This window comes from Electrophorus electricus, chromosome 7, assembly GCF_041902795.1.
Source record: "Electrophorus electricus isolate QZ-2024a chromosome 7, ASM4190279v1, whole genome shotgun sequence".
Taxonomy (NCBI): Eukaryota; Metazoa; Chordata; class Actinopteri; order Gymnotiformes; family Gymnotidae; genus Electrophorus; species Electrophorus electricus.
In genome coordinates this window covers 25,175,682-25,193,583 of record NC_137503.1, presented here as the reverse complement: position 1 = coordinate 25,193,583, position 17,902 = coordinate 25,175,682, and the positions used below count along the sequence as shown (strand labels likewise).

General features: G+C 41.0%; 2 protein-coding genes across 3 annotated transcripts; both read left to right on the top strand.

Moving 5' to 3' along the window:
- The first annotated feature begins 1,488 nt into the window (after positions 1 to 1,488).
- On the top strand, positions 1,489 to 15,179 carry LOC113570814 (protein unc-93 homolog A-like). Of its 2 annotated transcripts, XM_081717771.1 has the most exons (8): positions 1,498 to 1,892; positions 11,114 to 11,735; positions 12,347 to 12,573; positions 12,663 to 12,788; positions 13,017 to 13,234; positions 13,990 to 14,125; positions 14,241 to 14,372; positions 14,476 to 15,179. In XM_081717771.1, the coding sequence occupies exons 2-8, from the start codon at positions 11,458 to 11,460 to the stop codon at positions 14,769 to 14,771; spliced, it is 1,413 nt and encodes a 470-aa protein (XP_081573897.1). In that variant the 5' UTR covers positions 1,498 to 1,892; positions 11,114 to 11,457; the 3' UTR covers positions 14,772 to 15,179. The 2 variants fall into 2 exon arrangements, with proteins under 2 accessions (XP_081573896.1, XP_081573897.1); XM_081717770.1 differs by lacking the exon at positions 13,990 to 14,125 and having other exon boundaries at positions 1,489 to 1,892; positions 13,017 to 13,154.
- A 1,020-nt stretch (positions 15,180 to 16,199) lies between these two features.
- Positions 16,200 to 17,855, top strand: ttll2 (tubulin tyrosine ligase-like family, member 2). The gene is given in 2 exon segments (XM_035524390.2): positions 16,200 to 17,290; positions 17,399 to 17,855. Coding segments are annotated over 2 exon segments (1,287 nt in total). The 3' UTR covers positions 17,595 to 17,855.
- Positions 17,856 to 17,902: the final 47 nt, after the last annotated feature.

The window sequence follows — 17,902 nt, the reverse complement described above, 5'->3', positions numbered from 1 at the left end:
TTCCATCAGACTTTCAAAAATATGCTGAGGTTGTACTGTGCTGAGTATGATAGAGTGGGATGAAGGTGTTCCTCTGCTCCTTTTTGCTATCCGTGACAGTTCAAGAGTCTTTGGGGTTCAGCCCTAATGCATTACTTTTTGGACGCACAGTGCATGGTCCATTGAAGGATTTATATGACCAATGGTTGTCATCCAGTCCCTGAGATAGTGTGCACCTTTGTGATTTCTCTGGCAAATTACATAATAGATTGCACTTTGTTCAACAACTAGCCAAACGCAACCTTAATGATTCTCAGGCAACTATGAAACTAATTTATAACCAAAAAGCTGTTGGTCATTCATTTGAGGTTGGTGACAAGGTATTAGCCCTTTTGCCTATGTCGGGATCTTTCTTACGTGCACGCTTTGCAGGTCCCTATGTGATGGAGAAAAGATTGTCCCCTACCACTTATGTTTTGGCTACCCCTGATCGTAGACGAAAGACACGTATGTGCCATATCAATTTGCTAAAGCCCTATGTGGATCGAGATGTGGTTTCTTCATCATCATCAATCCTTCGTATCCTGGCAATGGTTATGGTTGCTGCTGAGTATTCCCCTGAACAAGGTTACACGTGGCTCGCAACTGTCTACCGTGTGCACTTCTACCCAATTCAGAAGCCCTACAATGTCTCCCAGAGAAGCTGTCAGACTTGTCACCCTCAGCTAGGGATGATCTCTTTGCTCTCACTGAGAGATACCCATCCCTATTTTCTGATACCCCTGTGTACTCCTGTTGGTCAGCATGATATAGATGTAGGCTCACACCCTCCGATTAAACAACATCCCTATCAGGTAAACATGCTTTCAGGAAACAGCATATCTGCTTGATAATGGTTTAGCCATCCATAGTAATAGCCCTTGGTGTTCCCCATCTTCTGGTTCCGAAACCTAAAGGAACTTTTCACTTTTGCACACATTTTCGTAAAGTGAATGATATTACAGTAGAGGATTCATTCCCCATGCCTTGTATGGAAGACTGTGTTGACAGAATAGGATCTTCTAATTTCATGAGTAAGGTCGACCTCCTAAAGGGTTATTGGCAGGGGTCACTTACACCTCGCGCCTCAGACATTTCAGCGTTTGCCACCCCTGATAAATTCCTGCAGCCCTTTGGTTTCAAAAATGCACCTTTAACCTTTCAGCAACTTATGAATATTGTTAGGTGATGTCCTGAATTGTGAAGCCTACCTGGATGATGTAGTTGTTTATACGCAAATGTGCAGTCAACACCTGCAAAAATTAGAAATGGTTTTTGGAAAGTTGCAGGACGCGTCGCTTGTTTTGAATCTAGACAAATGCGATTTTGGTAAGGGTGAGGTAGCATAGTTGGGCAAACTGGTTGGCCATGGGATGGTTCGTCCTTTGGATGCCAAAGTCCAGGCCATTCTGTCCTTTCCCAGAGTTTTTACACCAGGACTCATTGATATAAATGCATACTCCTCCGCCGCGTGTTTTTCCGGAAAGTGCATTGTCTCTATCGGCACGGATTGAGACTAATCCATCCAGATGAATGGCGGCATCTGGAATACTGTCGCAGAGCCACGTTTCGGTAAAGACTAAAACACAGCAGTCTCTGAACTCTCGCATTGTAGTCTGCTGGAGTTTGATGTAGTCCAGTTCATTATCCAAGGAGCAGACATTTGAAAGGAATAGAGACGGTAGAGCTGGTCTGCTAGGATTAGCTTTTATCCTAGCACGGACCCCAGCTCGCTTCCCCCGCTTCTGCTTCCTTGCACAACGCTTGCGGTGTCTCCCCCTTCGGCATTCAGACTTAGGCGACGCCGTGGTCTGCAGGCCTGGTACGCATAGCAAACCGAGCTCACAGAGCGTCTGAAGCACGCCGTCGTCCAGGTAGGTTTGTGCATTATGTCTTAAGTGTAGCAGGCTATGGCGGTGGTATACATGGAGTTTGGTTGTTTCCATGTACGTGTGGTTTAAGTTGCGGGAAAAAAAGTAGTACAGACGACAGATAGTAGCACAATAGCACCGTTATCGGACCTGGAGTGGCCGCTGCGTGCTACCACGCCGCCATTTCGTCAGACCACATGACAGTTCTACAGACTGTATTGAATGACAATTACATTCTGAAATGCAGTGCCTGAAATTACTTCTGTTTCTCTGCATGCTTTGTTAGCCCCTTTCACCCAGTTCTTGCAATTATTATTTGGGTAGTGGATCATTCTTAGCACTGCAGTGACTCTGACGTGGTGGTGGTGGTGGTGTTAGTGTGTGTTGTGCTGTCACGGGTGGATCAGACACAGCAGTGCTTCTAGTTTTTAAATACCTCAGTGTCACTGCTGGACTGAGAATAGTCCACCAAAAAAAATATATATATATTTAGCCATCAGCCTCATATGGGCAGTCCTGTGACCACCAATAAAGTTTTGATAGATGACCTATCATCTTTAACTTCACATCTACAAGGTGGACCAATAAGGTAGGAATGTCTAACGGAGTTTACAATGAATGGACACAGTATTTAAAACCTCCAGCAGCACTGCTGTGTCTGATCCACTCATATGAGCACAACACTCACTGTCGCACCCTGTCAGTGTCATTGCAGTGCTGAGCATGATCTACCACCCAAATAATACCTGCTGTGTGGTGGACCTGTGGGGGTCCTGACCATTGAAGTACAGGCTCAAAGGGGGCTACAAAAGTATGCGGAGAAACAGATGGACTATAGCCTGTAATTGTAGAACTACAAAATGCTCCTATATAGTAAGTGGAGCTGATAAAATGGGCAATGAGCAGATGGACTTAATGAAGTGGCTGGTCAGTGTATAGCTAAAGATGAGTGTAATGTCATACATAACAAAAAAGCTTTCCATTGTAATGAAATTCAAACATGAATACTTTTAGGGCATGTTTATATATTCTCTGTCTCCTTTCACATTCATGTTTGCTTATTAGGTCTCCTCTGTATTCCAAAAGAAAATCTCCCTTATCAAAATGGATAAAGTTGAATACTCCATGGCCTACATGAAGAAACAGAGAACATGTTAAACTAGTACTTCGCAGTGTTAGTGAAAGTACATGGCTCACTAATTATGGGATATGTTTATCTAATTAGCATTGTATAATTTGCAAAAAACCCCCAAAAAAACCCAACCAAACAAAAACCACATGATGACAGACTATGTCACTGTCTTAAGTGACTTTCTTGGTTTTCTGGTGTATAAGGACATGGTGCCACATTATCTCACTTGGATAAGAGCATCTACAGTGCTGGAATTATGAGGACACCAGCCCTGTCCTCATAAACCCAAATGTCCTAATGTTGGTATGTTATCAGGTGAAAGGTCCAGTGAAAATAATGCTAAAGATATGATAAATGAGTCTTAACAAAAATCCTGACTAAATCTACACCCATAAACCTTTCCCATGCAGCAGGGAAAGATTAACACAGACACATAGTATGTACAAAACAGCAACATACATTTCACCAGATTAGTGGAGTCGGACCAAATAACAGTCCCTAGAAAAATAATTATACATGGTGAGGCAGCCTTCAGATGTTACGCTGCGGTCAGCTGGAGTAAACTTCATGAACCCATGTGCTATGCACAGACTAACCACTTAACCACTTTCAAAAACAGAAAACATGTTCTCCTGTGCCTTTCTGATCAATTAAGCTGTTTAGACCTCGGGGACAGTTTTGAGCTGCTATTCTATAGCTTTGATTTGATGCCCATCATATTTATTTTACTTGAACTTATATCTCTTTAACTGTTCATTGTATTTCTCTAATTTTTGTTCAAATTGAATAATTTTTCTTCTTTTTAATGTATTTTGCTCTTTTAATTCATTTTTAACATTTCATTGTTTAATTTGTTTACTATTTAAATCAACCATATTTTACTTGTATGAATTGTTTTGCCCCGCCCCCCCATGTGGACGCCTACGGGCCGGCACCCTTCCCTTACAGAAGCACTGTGGCACCCTCACATATCGTCGGCCATATTAGTGGGGGTCTCCATACCAATGAGTCCCCTCAGCTGCCTGGCAACCGTGGATCTCCTTATACCAACCAGGAGCTCTACTGGCAGCAGCTCTACTGGGACTGGTATGTGCAGACCTACTACACCCACCTGTCCTGCCCGGAGCAATGGCATTTGGCCTGCCACCAGAACCACATGGAGAACATGGCCAAGCAAAAGAGGACGACTCCACCAAGGCAGCAGTGGAGGAGAAATAGGAAGGCCTTCTCTGGAGATGAGGGATCCTTCTCTCACTCAAGCTCAGGGATGGGGTGCAGGCTGATGAGGGTCAAACTCCCAGCAAAAGGTTGCACATGAACCTCTTCGGTGAGCAGCCAGTTGTGAGTGATGTGGTCAATACCAAGGAAGGAGAAGTGTTCTTCTCCGAGGAAATCCTAGACATGCTGGAGGTGATTCTTGGCATTCTGGATCTGACTGCAGAGATGGGCTTCTATGTCTGAAGTGATATGGATTATTAGACTGTAAATAATTGTTATATCTGTTTTGTAAATGTTTTGTAAATTGTTAATCTCACTGTTTTGTAAATTATTCTTTTTTTGTATTGGAAGTTGTATTAAAGTTTATTTTGAGTTATATTGTTTGTCAGATCTTATTTCATTATTTAGTAAAGATTCATAGTTGTAACGAGGAGGCTGAGGCCGAGACACACAAAACTGAAACAAGCGTTCATTTATAAATACAACATGAATACATAGCAAGCAGGCTGTCGGGGTTAAACACAGACAACAGTAACATGAAAACAATAGACTTTATTAGACGCAGACTAACGACACAGACAACGAGGAACAGGTGTGGAACACAGGGAGGGCGTGGCCATACTGACGAATACACACACACACACACATACAGGGAGACGCTTGTGAGGAGGGGCTGAATCATGACAATAATTCATTAAATATATTTTGTTTGTTACCTTAATTAAAACATACATGCAACCCAGTTACCTTGTTTGCAAAAAATGCAGTGGATAAAGTCTAATTTGCTGAATTGTGCTTTATGGTAAAATGTTGTATGAACTGTTCAAGAGAAGATGCAGCAAATCCAAATAGTGTCTATCAAAAAAAGTCTACATCAACTCAGTCCTTTCAGAGCAGCAGAAAAAACAGCAATATTTTGGGACTATCCTGTTGACCCTGTGACCATGTGGTGACTGGGTAATAAATGGGTTAGAGCACAGCAGGGCCCAGTGCAGCAGTACAGTAAGTATTGTCTTCTTTGCTTGACTCATTGGAAACGGTCCCATGAAGTCCACTCCTAGCATTTCCCCTGGTTGTTGGACTACGGTCTGTTGTATTAACCCTGCAGGCAGGACACTACTGTTTTTGTTCTGTTGGCAGATTTGACCTGCCTTGACAAATGACCACACATCCTTCCGGGCCATAGGCCACCAAGCCACCTCCAGAATTTTCTGAGGGTCTTCATGTGGCCTAGATGTCCCCGAAATATGCTGTTGTGGTAATAGTGAAGAAATTGTTGAACCAATCCTTCAGGGAACATGAGTTGATAATTAAAACCCCCATGTCTAGAGGGCACTATAGTTGTACCTTATATGCAATAACAAATAATGTAAGTGTAACTACTGCTTATAATAATTTTGCCATATTTATCATGAAAATTTGAAGTTTGTAGTCATTTTCATGGTACACATTTGACTCATTTGGCTATGTTATCCTGTCTTTGTCTTGAAGTGAAGCAGATTCACCCTCCCCTCCCCCACATGGAATGTTTCATACCTCTTCTGACCCACTCCCAGGGCAATCAACTTCTACCCTCCCACAATCTGTGGACACCCGTGAGGGTGTCTGCTGGACCTCTGCTGGACCTCTGCTGGAAGACTGGTTAGTCACAGAAGCACCAAAAGCACAAGCCCACCCCATGCAAAGAACGGAGTGCCCATACCATCACCTCTGACACCTAGCAGCGCCTCACACATTGAATTTCTACCCCAGGAGGACCCCAGGAGTTCAGCTGGATTTTCAGATGGTCTACAGACCTTCTGACATCTTCCAGCTGTTCTTCAGTCAATAGGTGCTCCAAACCCTATGCAACAATATCAACTGATATGCAGCACAGAGAAAAGGGAATGACATAAAGAGGCAGTGGACCGATGTAAATGCTGATGAAATGCTTCATTATAGCAGCATAATCCATATTGGACTGGTGAAGCCTTCGGAATGGTGGAGGAAGGATCACTTGCATAGCCACCCGTTTCCTCATTCTGTGATGGCTGGGTAGCAGTATGAGGCCATCAGTGCATATCTGCACATGAGTGACCCAGCGGCAGATGCCAAAAATGGTCAGCTCCAAGGTCAGCCTGGGTATGATGGTCTCTTCTGCCTCAAGCCACTCCACGAACACATCCTGCCAGGCCTACTACCACCCGCACCAGAACACTGCTGTAGATAAAAGAATGGTGCCCACCGAGGTGAAGATCGGGATAAAGGACAAGCTCACCAAGTGGGGATACAAGCTCTTCGTCCTGGCGACAGCTCCAATGGCTACACCTATAACTTCAGCGTGTATGAAGGGAAGTCACGGAAATCATCTGGAAATGGCCTAAGTTTCATTGCTGTGGTTAATCTGATTCATGCATCTTCTCTGGGCACATGATACACAGTTTATGTTGACAATTTTTACACCAAATCACTGCTCTTCCATCACCTGCGAGGAATTGGTTTTGGGTAGTGTGGAATCATCCGTGAGACCAGGATAGGATTCCCAAGAACATCAGCTAATGCCCTGCCAAAAAACAAACTGGGGTGACATGTGATGGATCAGGGATGGCCCGTTGTTGTTCATAGTGAAGGGACACACAAGATGTCAAAGTGTGCTCCACTGTCCACAATGCCTTTAGTGGGAAATCAGTGCAGCATCGGGTCAGAAGTCGAAGTGGCACTTGATCCGCCCAACGGATCCCTGTACCAGACCCTATGTGGGCATACATGTTCATAGGAGGAGTTGACATGTCTGATGCCCTCATAAAGTACTTCTCTGTAACGCAAAATACCAGGAGCTGGTATCTACAGCTTTTTCTTCACTTTATTGACATTGTGGTGATGAACAGCTTCATTATCCATAAGGAAATGGCACTGGCAAGACAGCAGAAGCCCCTCAACCAGAAGCGCTTCAGGGAGATGTTGTGTATGGAACTGACTGGTGCTGGGCAGCCACAGGAATCCCAGCAGGCAGAAGCTGTGAGTGCCTGTTCATCTCTCCCTCATGTCCCAGAGCAGAGACCACAGGAAAGCTTCCCTGTTCCAGTGTGTGAGGTATACACTTACGTGCAACAGGAGGAAATGTGTGCACTGTAAGATGAAAGCAATGTTAATGTGTAGATCTTACAGTGTTCCACTCTGCATAGATGTAGAACAAATGTGCTTCACAGAGTGGCATGATCAGAAGAGCACTTAGAGACTTACATTTTTGTACATATTTGTAAATACTTTGAGGTTGCTGTGTTTTGTAAGTTTGCTGTGTTCCATTTTTGCCTCCTAAAATCCAACCCCTCATCCACATCATAGGAGGTGCTAACAGCACATGATTAGTGTTTGAAATTGTTCTGGCTAACGAGGCCACCGCTGTGGACATGTTTATAGCATTTATGAACTGTTTCCTCTAGTAGACTTTGAAGTCCAGTGTTGTCTTTGCTTGGTTTTGTTTACATTTTTCCATTTTGGATAGGGTATTCATTTCCTTGAAGAAATGAACTCTGAAATGTACTTTATCATAAAAGACAAAATATATCGCACACTCTTGATATATAGTGCCCAATGACTTTTTTGGATTTGGGCACTCTAGAGTTGCCTGATGATGTCAAGTGGAAAATTCAGTGTAGCTGCTGAATACTTTATTGTATTTGCTCCCAATGTTGCAGGTTTTTTGTTTTTGTTTTACAAGACCCTGGTGAAAGAAGAAATGTATTGAATGACTGATTTTGCATCCCCAGCATGCACATACACATTGGATAAGCCTGTAACGGCCCGAGCGCCGCAGGGCATGGAGCAGGACGCACTGACTCTATCGATCTAGACAGACATTTCTTAACAAATGAAGAAGACAATGGCACTCACATATAATGTAAATGGTGAACATGAATGTGAATACGCGCAACATTGATTATGTGAACACGAACAAAAGCAACGTGAACAATAACCAACAATACTGCACACACCAGCAGGCGTTTAAATACATATAGACAAACAACAACACTAAACCATATGCAGGTGTGTGCTAACAGGGAGGGCGTGGTTACAAACAAGACAATTACAATAACTTCCCACTGCACGCGGCGGGCCGAACCGTATGACTAGTGGAGAGAGGAGCAGTCTGTGACAAACCCCAAAATAAAAGGCATTTCCTTGTTTTTTTCCACTTTTGTTTCTGTTTCATATTACCAATTGGAACCTAAATGATGGAAATGGAAAAGCCTGGATGTAAAAGTCTGGATGTAAATGAATGTCTTTTCCCAAGTGTCTACTTAATTTAAATCCTGAAGATACATTTTGAAATGTATGTGTTCCATGCCAGCTTGGTGGACAGGATCAGCCTGCCCTATGGAGTCATACCCATGCATGAATAAACTCCACTTGTGCAAGAATCCCCTGCTGCCCAAATATTTGATAGGCTGGGGCTTTTCCCTCATTAACTGGCCAACGTTTGTTTTTTTTCATCCAGCCCTGGTGGAGAATTCTCCTTTTGTGAGTAGTTCTTGGAGAATTAAAGAGGGGGATTATTAGAAATTCCTACAAGGAGAATTCCTTTCTGTACAAATTTGACTTGTGTACAGAGTTTTAACATAGATATAAGAACACTGCAAGCTAACCGGTCAAAACCTGTTTGATAGTTCTGGTCTCTGTTGATGGAAAAATTTATGATGAAACTCATGCTTCCTCTTTTGATGTTTTACTGTAATTTTTCATATTCTCAGACTACCGAGACTAGCTTTTTATTAATGTTTTTGTCATTATAAGGTTTATTGATTGCCTAGCCCTTGAACATACTGTTTGTTTTAATGATATGCAAATTATCTTTATGAATATGTTAATCTCCAAATAGTTATGCTTTTTACACAATATATTCTCATGAAAAGAGGAAGTAAACTGTGTGTGCTTCTCGGCATCTCTGACTCTGTGTCACTCATTTTGAGACGCATGCCCCAGGGCCCTGAGGGAGAACAACCAGATTAAGGGAGATTGATGGTGGGTCCAAGGGGAGGACAGGTTATGGAAAATTGGGAATTTGTCCTAATGTCTTCATGTCAGTTTATCTACAGTATATCGACGGACGATTGAGCACAAGCACATTATCAGTTTTAACCCTAAAGCATAATAAGTATAACTTGGGTGGTAGTTTTTTTAGACCAGAGAGCAATATGACCAGGGACCAGATGGAGGTATGTGGTGTATATAATGAAGCGAATGCCACGTTTGTCTTTGCTGTTTATATGTTTATACATAAATGACTGCACCTTGTCACAAATTATTACATATCTGTTACCCTGATATGAATATTTCCTGTCTTAGTTTCATAACTGGCATCCTTGTGCTCTTTAATTCTTACAAAGTTTGTTAGACCACATATTTTCTTAGAGGAACTGGAAATAATATAATCTACAGTATTTATAGGACCACACATTATTGAATTTTAGATAATTGTAACACTTGAATCATTGGCATCTAATAACTGAAAGACCATAAGATATGACTCATTTTGCATGTTTACATACACAAAATTTTCTCAATCGTTGCAGTTTTGTCACTTCTAGTGTGCTCTCTTGTTTGCTTTTTGTATTGGTTACTACCATTCTTTTTTCTCTAGTAACTGAGTTTTAGATTACATTTAACATTTGTATCATTTGTACTCTTTGAGCCTCCCATGTCCAGAAATGTATACTGTGCTTCCAAATGCTCTGCCCAATCTTTATACATCAACATAAGCAATAACAACGATTACTGTGAAAAATGCATTATTAAAAAGCTAGACAAGCAAGACAAACCCATAAAGGCTTTAAACTGCATTTTTAGAAAGTTGGAAATAAATGTTTAGATTAGAAAATATGATGAAGTTTCCAAATGCCTGTACTCTGAAACTTCAACTTCACAAAGAACCCTTTAAGAACCCTTTATTTGAGAAGTAAATTCTCTGTGACATTCTTGATTCAACCGAATGGTTAACTGATCATTTGAATAAGGTGTGCTGAAACACAAAGAGCACTGGTCTACGCAGCACTGCATCACTCCGGAGCTAGAGCACTACATTTGTGCTTCATTTTACCACAAACACCTTATCTGGGGCATTTTATAGCAGAGTGGAATGTATTCTTCAACAGTCTCTGCACATGCCATTGATTGAGCCTGTCAGATGTTTTCTACTCTTATTAAGAAAAGCATATTGTCAGCTAAACATGGTAAATAAATGGGTGGATCATCTATGTTCATTTAATGCACTTCAGAAAGTGCATTGTTCATAGTATAAACTGTCCACAGTTTGCACTGCAGTCTTGTGGGCAAAGACGGGGCAAATGTTAATGTATGTTATTTCACCTTTGCCCTGTGTGTCACTGCAGAGCAACAAAGAGAAAGTTTCCAGAAATGCTGAAACCAGTTGTGAATAAACATTCATATTATACATATGATTTCAGCTGAATGGAGATACGCCAACAACGATTGGACTGTAAGGTTTGATTACACTGAACGGTTGTGTCATAAACATGCCCTGAAAAAGAGGCCACTTCACTGTATAGTTTTGGCAATGCTTCTGTTGTCATCATGTCCTTTCTGTGGATGACAGCACCTTTCTGTCGATGATTACTGAATTAGGATTGTCATTATAAAAAAAGAACACTACCAGCTCTCAGACTGAAGCAAACTGCTGTTAAAAGATGAGGCTGTGTGATAAGGGCCTTACTTCTGTGTTGGAGCCTGTATTACGTTCATGTGTTGAACTTTTGTAATGTAGTATGAGCAGCTGCTTTATATGAAGCCAGTGGAAATCTGACAGACTGGAATAAAAAACCTTCAATGCTTGAGTTGGTTTCTGGATAAATGTGGCTTTCTTCTTTTCCTGCTACAGGATTTTAAACCGCTAAAATGATTAGCCAGAATACCAAAAATATCCTGGTGGTGCCTTTTGGATTTTTATCCTTATTCACTGCATATGGAGGGCTGCAGAGTCTACAGGTAATAAAGGTTATGTACTTTATAAATGTATATTATTGTATTCATGTAAAAGTGATAAAGGAGACACTATTATACAGTACAGTGAATAATGATTCAGTTATAATTGTGACTGTGACCACTGATATATGTGAATATGAATAGTCAGACAGAATTAGTCTTTACATATTTGAATGACTAACATTTTAACTAACAAACTATCAAAATCACAGATGAAACTTAAAAAACTATGTAAAACAGATGTGGATGGTAAGTGTTTCCTTCATGTGGAGAAGAGTGAGGTTATATAACATATACATTATATTACTTGAACTTATTGCATATGATGTGCCACAGAGCAGTCTAAATGCAGAGGAAGGAATGGGAGTCACATCACTGAGTGTCGTCTATGGAAGCATTATTCTATCCTCCATGTTCCTGCCTCCCATTATGATAAAAAATCTGGGCTGCAAATGGACTATCTTTATCTCAATGGCTTGTTACATATCTTATTCCTTTGGAAACCTCTTCCCTGGGTGGTGAGTCAAAAATATCTGTTCATGAAAATGACCAGGAATTATAGCATTTAAATAAGACTACCACATTTTAGAGCCTCTACTAATATTCTGAATGTTATTGGAAAATCCAAATACTTTCTCAGACTAAGAGCACTTATGCATGAGGTATACCTTTAATAATCACTGGTTGCAATTTCAGTCACATTGCATAAAATAAAAAGATGTTAGTTGTTTTTTAACCTCATAAACAATATCTATTAAATAGTAAAACCCAGTAGTAACCCTGCTAAAATGAACTTAGCACAGACCAGTGGGAACCTATGCTCTGCACATTTGTTTGTTTTCTCTATCCTAGTAGACCGGTCCTAGTAGACCGGTCTTAGTAGACCTGTCTGAGTAGACCTGTCCTAGTAGATCTATCCTAGTAGACCGGTCCTAGTAGACCTGTCTGAGTAGACCGGTCCTAGTAGACCTGTCCGAGTAGATCTGATGTGTTTGATTAGGGATTCATTTTCTTTTACATTTCTTACTAGACTTACATCAGTGGAGCTCACTGTTGGACATTACAGTATCACTGTAACAATGCCACTCTTGGACACAGTGAATCCTAATGGGATATATTGTATCTGCAGGGCAGCCTTGATTACTACATCTGTTCTTCTGGGTTTGGGAGGTTCACCACTTTGGTCTGCCAAATGCAGCTACCTCACCATCAGCGGAAACATACAGGCAGAGAAAGACAAGAAAGGCCAGGATATCATCAACCAGTACTTTGGCATCTTCTTTCTCATCTTCCAGTCCTCTGCCGTGTGGGGAAATCTTATGTCTTCTCTCATATTTCAACAGGACTCTAATATAGGTATATATGAAGTGGAACTGCCACATGGCATTGTGCTCAGTCTCCCAGTTGAGATTCTGAGGCTTCTGTGTATTTGTTTCTGATCCAAGGTGATATTTCTGAGGAGACACTGCAGTACTGTGGAGCAGCACTCTGCAATGAGAACTTCACAACCGTGGGAAACTTCACCCGGCCTGAGCAGCACCTAGTCAACATACTGCTGGGGTGCTACATTGGTAGGCAGTTATAACTCCTGTTGTTCCTGCTTTTGTCTGTGAAACCATTAGAAACCCTTGAATTATTGATCAGTGTACCAGTCACAGTATTTTATAGTTGCACATGCTGGCATAATAAATACATGTCTAAGCAACATGTCTAAGCAACAGGCTATTCTTAATATGCTAAACAAGATCTCTAAAAAGGGTACATTTTTAAAATAGCTGAACTAAGCAATACCTCTTTAGGTGTGGGGGTCCTGGCGATGGTGCTCATTGGAGTTTTTCTGGACAACATTGATGGAATTATGGCCCGCGACTTTCGAAGAAACAGAGGCAATCATTCCTTCTGCAGTACCTTTCTGGCCACTTTCAGGCTCTTGCAAGGTAAGAGGTTGATAATGCTCATTCCATTGACCATGTACAGTGGATTTGAGCAAAGCTTCCTTTCTGGTGAATACACTAAGGTAAACAGTTCTGAGAATATATTTAATCACTGCACAGGGAACAAACTACTGAGGCCAATTAACAGTATGCAAATATGCACAGTTATCAGTTAGCCAAGCAAAGAACCCTAAATTGACTATAATATTGTAAACAACTGAAAGCCATTATATGTCAAAGGGCCAAAACAGGAAAAGGCTTTCTTACCAAAATTCCTTGAATCAACACTGTGCCCAGTCTTATGCTGATCTCACTCATATATTTAATTTGTATACTGGCTTTCTGACACCCAGTATCTCTATTTAAAATGAATGATAATGATGGGTGAAGGTGATGTAACGTGGCAATAGAGGCCTGTAAATGAATATTAAGATATGGAACTTTTTTGCACATGGATGGTCAGTTTATGTTGATGCATAAATGATGCAATTAAATGGCATTTAGCAGTTTCAGGGCTGAAGCACCATGTTCATGAATGATGTCTCCATAATATTAGCCTGAATAATTTTACTTCTATCAAAAGTTCAACTGTTCATATTATTATAATATAGAAATACAAGGTCTTAAGTTTCTTGCCAACTCTTTAATATGTATTATAAATGTCAGCTCAAAGTTTAAAAGGAATTACGACTACCCAAGTATGCAAATACAGGACTCGTTCAATAGTACCATTATTCAATGCATAGACAGCCACACTATCACCAGTCCATTTGTGTAAACCTAGAGAATAGCATATATTAAGAAAATGTGTACTGCTCATGATCATTTTCTCGTGTAGAATTATGTGATCTGTGCAATGGGAATCCATTATGTTGGTTTTGTGATGATCTGCTTTGGTGCTGTAAACGCGCTGAGCTCCTATGCCTTTGGGAGGCTGTCTCAGTACACAGGAAGAATTGCCCTCTTTTGCTTTGGTAAGATAATAGTCACCAACTCTCATACAGAGTTCATTCCCAATCTATCCCTAAGTGTGCTACATTAGGACTGGATTAAACTCCTGAAAGGTGATTCAACCTCTTACTTTTATAGCTGCCTTGATAAATCTGAGCTGTGCAATCGCCTTGCTGTTCTGGAAGCCCCATCCAGACCAACTGCCTGTCTTCTTCGTGTTTCCTGCTCTTTGGGGCATGGCAGATGCTGTGTGGCAGACACAAACTAACGGTGAGTGTCTGAACGATACATTAACTCTGTTTATTTTATGCAGAAGAATAAGTAGCTGTTTTGGCAAGCACCCTAATGCATTACTTTTGTATATCCCATTCAGCACTGTATGGCATTCTCTTTCCCAAGCACAAGGAGGCAGCATTCGCTAACTATCGCATGTGGGAATCTTTGGGCTTCGTGATAGCGTTTGCATACAGCACATTCATCTCTCTATCCACAAAAATATACATTCTTATATCAGTTCTAGCACTGACCATGTTAACTTACATTTGGGTTGAGTACAATGAGTACAAGAATCCTACTGTATCTGCAATACAAATATGTGACGATTTAGAAGAGAAACACGTCAAAGGCACCCCTGCAAATGTGAAAATTATTTGCCAGACACTTATGTAAATATAGACATGTTTTTAACGACACTTGTATAATCTGTATAAATAGTCAAACCTACATGTCAACATATTCGTTCCTGGAGACCTGCTGAGTTAAATTTCAGTGTAATCCCTGCAGGCTGCTAGATCTGGAGGAACAGGTTTGGGCAAAAAAAAAATATATATATATTATATTAAAAAATATTATTTTGACCGTATATTATGGTCATTTTACGAACATTAATGTTATTTTCCCCAGTACTAACCTACTTGTATCTTTTTATGTTGAGAGAAAAAAATAATTGATGCATTTAATTAATGTAATTGAAAGCATATGTCTAGCCTGTGTCCTTGCACAGCTGGAGAAGGACCTCTGTCCGAATCGTCCGCTTCCCTGGAAACCTTGTGTACTTTACTTTTTTTCTACCTCCATCTTTACGTGTAATTGTTTAGCAAATATTAAATTTGGTTGAAAAAGTTGATTGAATAAAACGCTCACTCTTTACAGCCTGGTGAGGTGTCTATTTACTGTAAGTTCATAAGTTTGTCCAGCGTTACCATATTATTTGAATATTGCCTTTGAACATCGGTTGGTAGGGCAGGACAAATTTCCCGGGGGGGGTCTCGTGTAATCAGTGCTGTGGAGCACCTGTTCAGAAGCACGGTCACGATCTTGCTTACTTATTACTAGCAGATCAATAGACATCAAAAGCAAGGACGATGTTGTAGACCACGTTGTCTTAAAATATTAAAATAGGTAATCCGACCAATTTAGCAACCGAGTTACAATAGCAGCATAAAATCTAACTCGTTCGGATGGTGCGCGTCTAGTAGAACGCTGTGGGTATTCTGGCAACGAAAAATGATCTGATCGAATGAAATAAAAGTAGACCCGTCAAACCTGAGTTAAGGTAAACCAAAAAGAGTAACTACTTTATAATACTAGCTAGCAACAGCGCTGCTTCACAAGGAAAGACACAGGTAAAAGTAAAAAAAACATAACTGGGTAAATAATTCAGTAACCGAGCGTGTAAAACAAATGGATATATTCTTTGGTTGGGCAGGAGTACGTTAGCAGATAGTGAAAAAATAGCTGGCTTGTTCGCTATAAAAACATACCGGGAAAATTATTACTCAGTAACCAATCTTATAGTCCGTAAAACAAATGTATTTATTTTTACGATGAACGGGAGTATGACGGCAGACATTGTCTGGTACAGTATTCATAGGGTAGTCTATACTACTATTTTGAATCTTGGGCTAACCTTTCTATCGCCATCAGAATTTAGATTTAATTTTGGTTCAGAGGGGGTAACTTTATTATCCCTTGCAAATTCAGAACAACTTAATTACTGTCTACAAGATTATTCATATATTAAGGGATACAATGGCTTTATTCTTGTCTTCTTGCATTGCTTCCATATTTCCAGCTGAAGGCTGTAAGTTTTTCCTCATGGCTACAGGGCCATGCACTACTGAGTCCCTTGTGTTTCGGCTCAATGAGAGCACTCCTGAGGTGTTGTGGGAGGTGTTGCTTGAGCGTGGTTGGGAAGAGTATGACCCACTGGAGCAGGATGAACAGGACTGGAACCTCTACTGGTGCATGTCTGGCTTCCGTAACTCAGACTATGAGAATGTCTTACTGTGGCAGAGGCTGAACCATCTCCCCAAGACCATGCGCCTCGCACGCAAAGATTGGCTGGCACGCAGTCTGAGAAGGATGAGGGGCACGTATGGTGCCAGACTGTATGGCTTCAGTCCCATGGCCTTTATCCTCCTGAATGACTACACCAGGTTTCTTAAGTAGTACACAAAGCTGGGAGCTGATGGAAAGTGAAGCTACTGGATCTGTAAACCAGTGAATCTCTCTCAAGGGAGAGACATCTTCATCTTTGATGACATCAAGAATTTGACTCATGACTCACCTGTAATCATACAAAAATACCTCAGCAACCCCCTTCTGATCTCAGGCTACAAATTTGATTTGAGGATCTATGCCAGTGTGAAGAGCTTCTGTCCACTGACAATCTACATGTATCAGGAGGGTTTAGTGTGTTTCGTGTCAGAGAAATACAACCTAGCATCTCTGGACAATCTGTTTTCTCACCTGACAAACACAAGCATCGACAAATTTGGTCCATTCTACACTACAGACAAAGAGCAGGTGGGTCAAGGGTGTACGTGGACCATGAGCAAATTCTGCAGCTTTCTCCACAGTCAAGGTATCAATGAAATTCTGCTCTGGCAAAAAATCAACAACATAGTGACACTGACTTTGCTCACTATTGCCCCTTTGATTCCTTCCTCCCCTAACTGCTTAGAATTGTTTGGCTTTGATATCCTCATTGATTGTCACTACAAGCCATGGCTTTTAGAGGTCAGTTATAGCCCTGCACTTTCTATGGACTGCCCTGCTCATATAATGGTCAAAAAGAGTTTGATAAATGATTTCATTGACCTACTGAATTACACAATGATTGATGGCCTGAGACGGAGAGGATATCTCAGACAGAAACAAAGACGCCCATCTAACTCAGGCACACGGTCTTTATTGCCCAAAAGCCCTATAGTACGTCTGATACCAAAGTCTGTGTGTGAAAGTAAATGGCAATGTCAGTCGAGGATAAATTCTTATTGGCATTGTTCATGCAGTGAAGGCAAGTTACCTGCAATTCACAGTCAGAGAGTCGAGTCCCCAGGTCAGAGAACTCACGACAAGAATGTACCATCCCTCTGTGTGGGGGACTTCATATTGACATTTCCTTTTAATGACATCACTCATAAAGCCTCACAAGGCCCATTGGATGTAAAGACTATAGTGCATAAGGTTCGCAAGCTCACGAGTTAGCTTAGATTGTCTCGCGCCCATAAAGAGAACAGCAAGAAGGACAGGAATAGGGGTGCTGCTACCATAGAAAAGAAATTTGTATCTCTTCGTTGGTATCCTAGATACCCACTTCTTCTTAGTGAATACTATTGGCCTTCCAAATAAAACAAAGCTGAGGATGAAAAATAGCTGCCAAGAAGATATAAAAATACATTTTTATCTGTTGATACCAGAGGATTGTAACGTTATAGATGTCACATGTCCTTGCCCACACAGTTATATTAATGTAGGGGGGTACATATCACTTTTCATGAATAATAGACTCATTT

What these genes read in the sequence shown, in the direction of transcription:
- LOC113570814 (XM_081717771.1), top strand. Translation starts at nt 11,458, where the DNA reads ATGTGGATGGTAAGTGTTTCCTTCATGTGGAGAAGAGTGAGGTTATAT. An exon ending in TTTCTGGTGAATACACTAAG is followed by an intron (nt 13,235 to 13,989) that starts GTAAACAGTTCT and finishes TTTCTCGTGTAG; the next exon opens with AATTATGTGATCTGTGCAAT. An exon ending in GTGGCAGACACAAACTAACG is followed by an intron (nt 14,373 to 14,475) that starts GTGAGTGTCTGA and finishes TATCCCATTCAG; the next exon opens with CACTGTATGGCATTCTCTTT.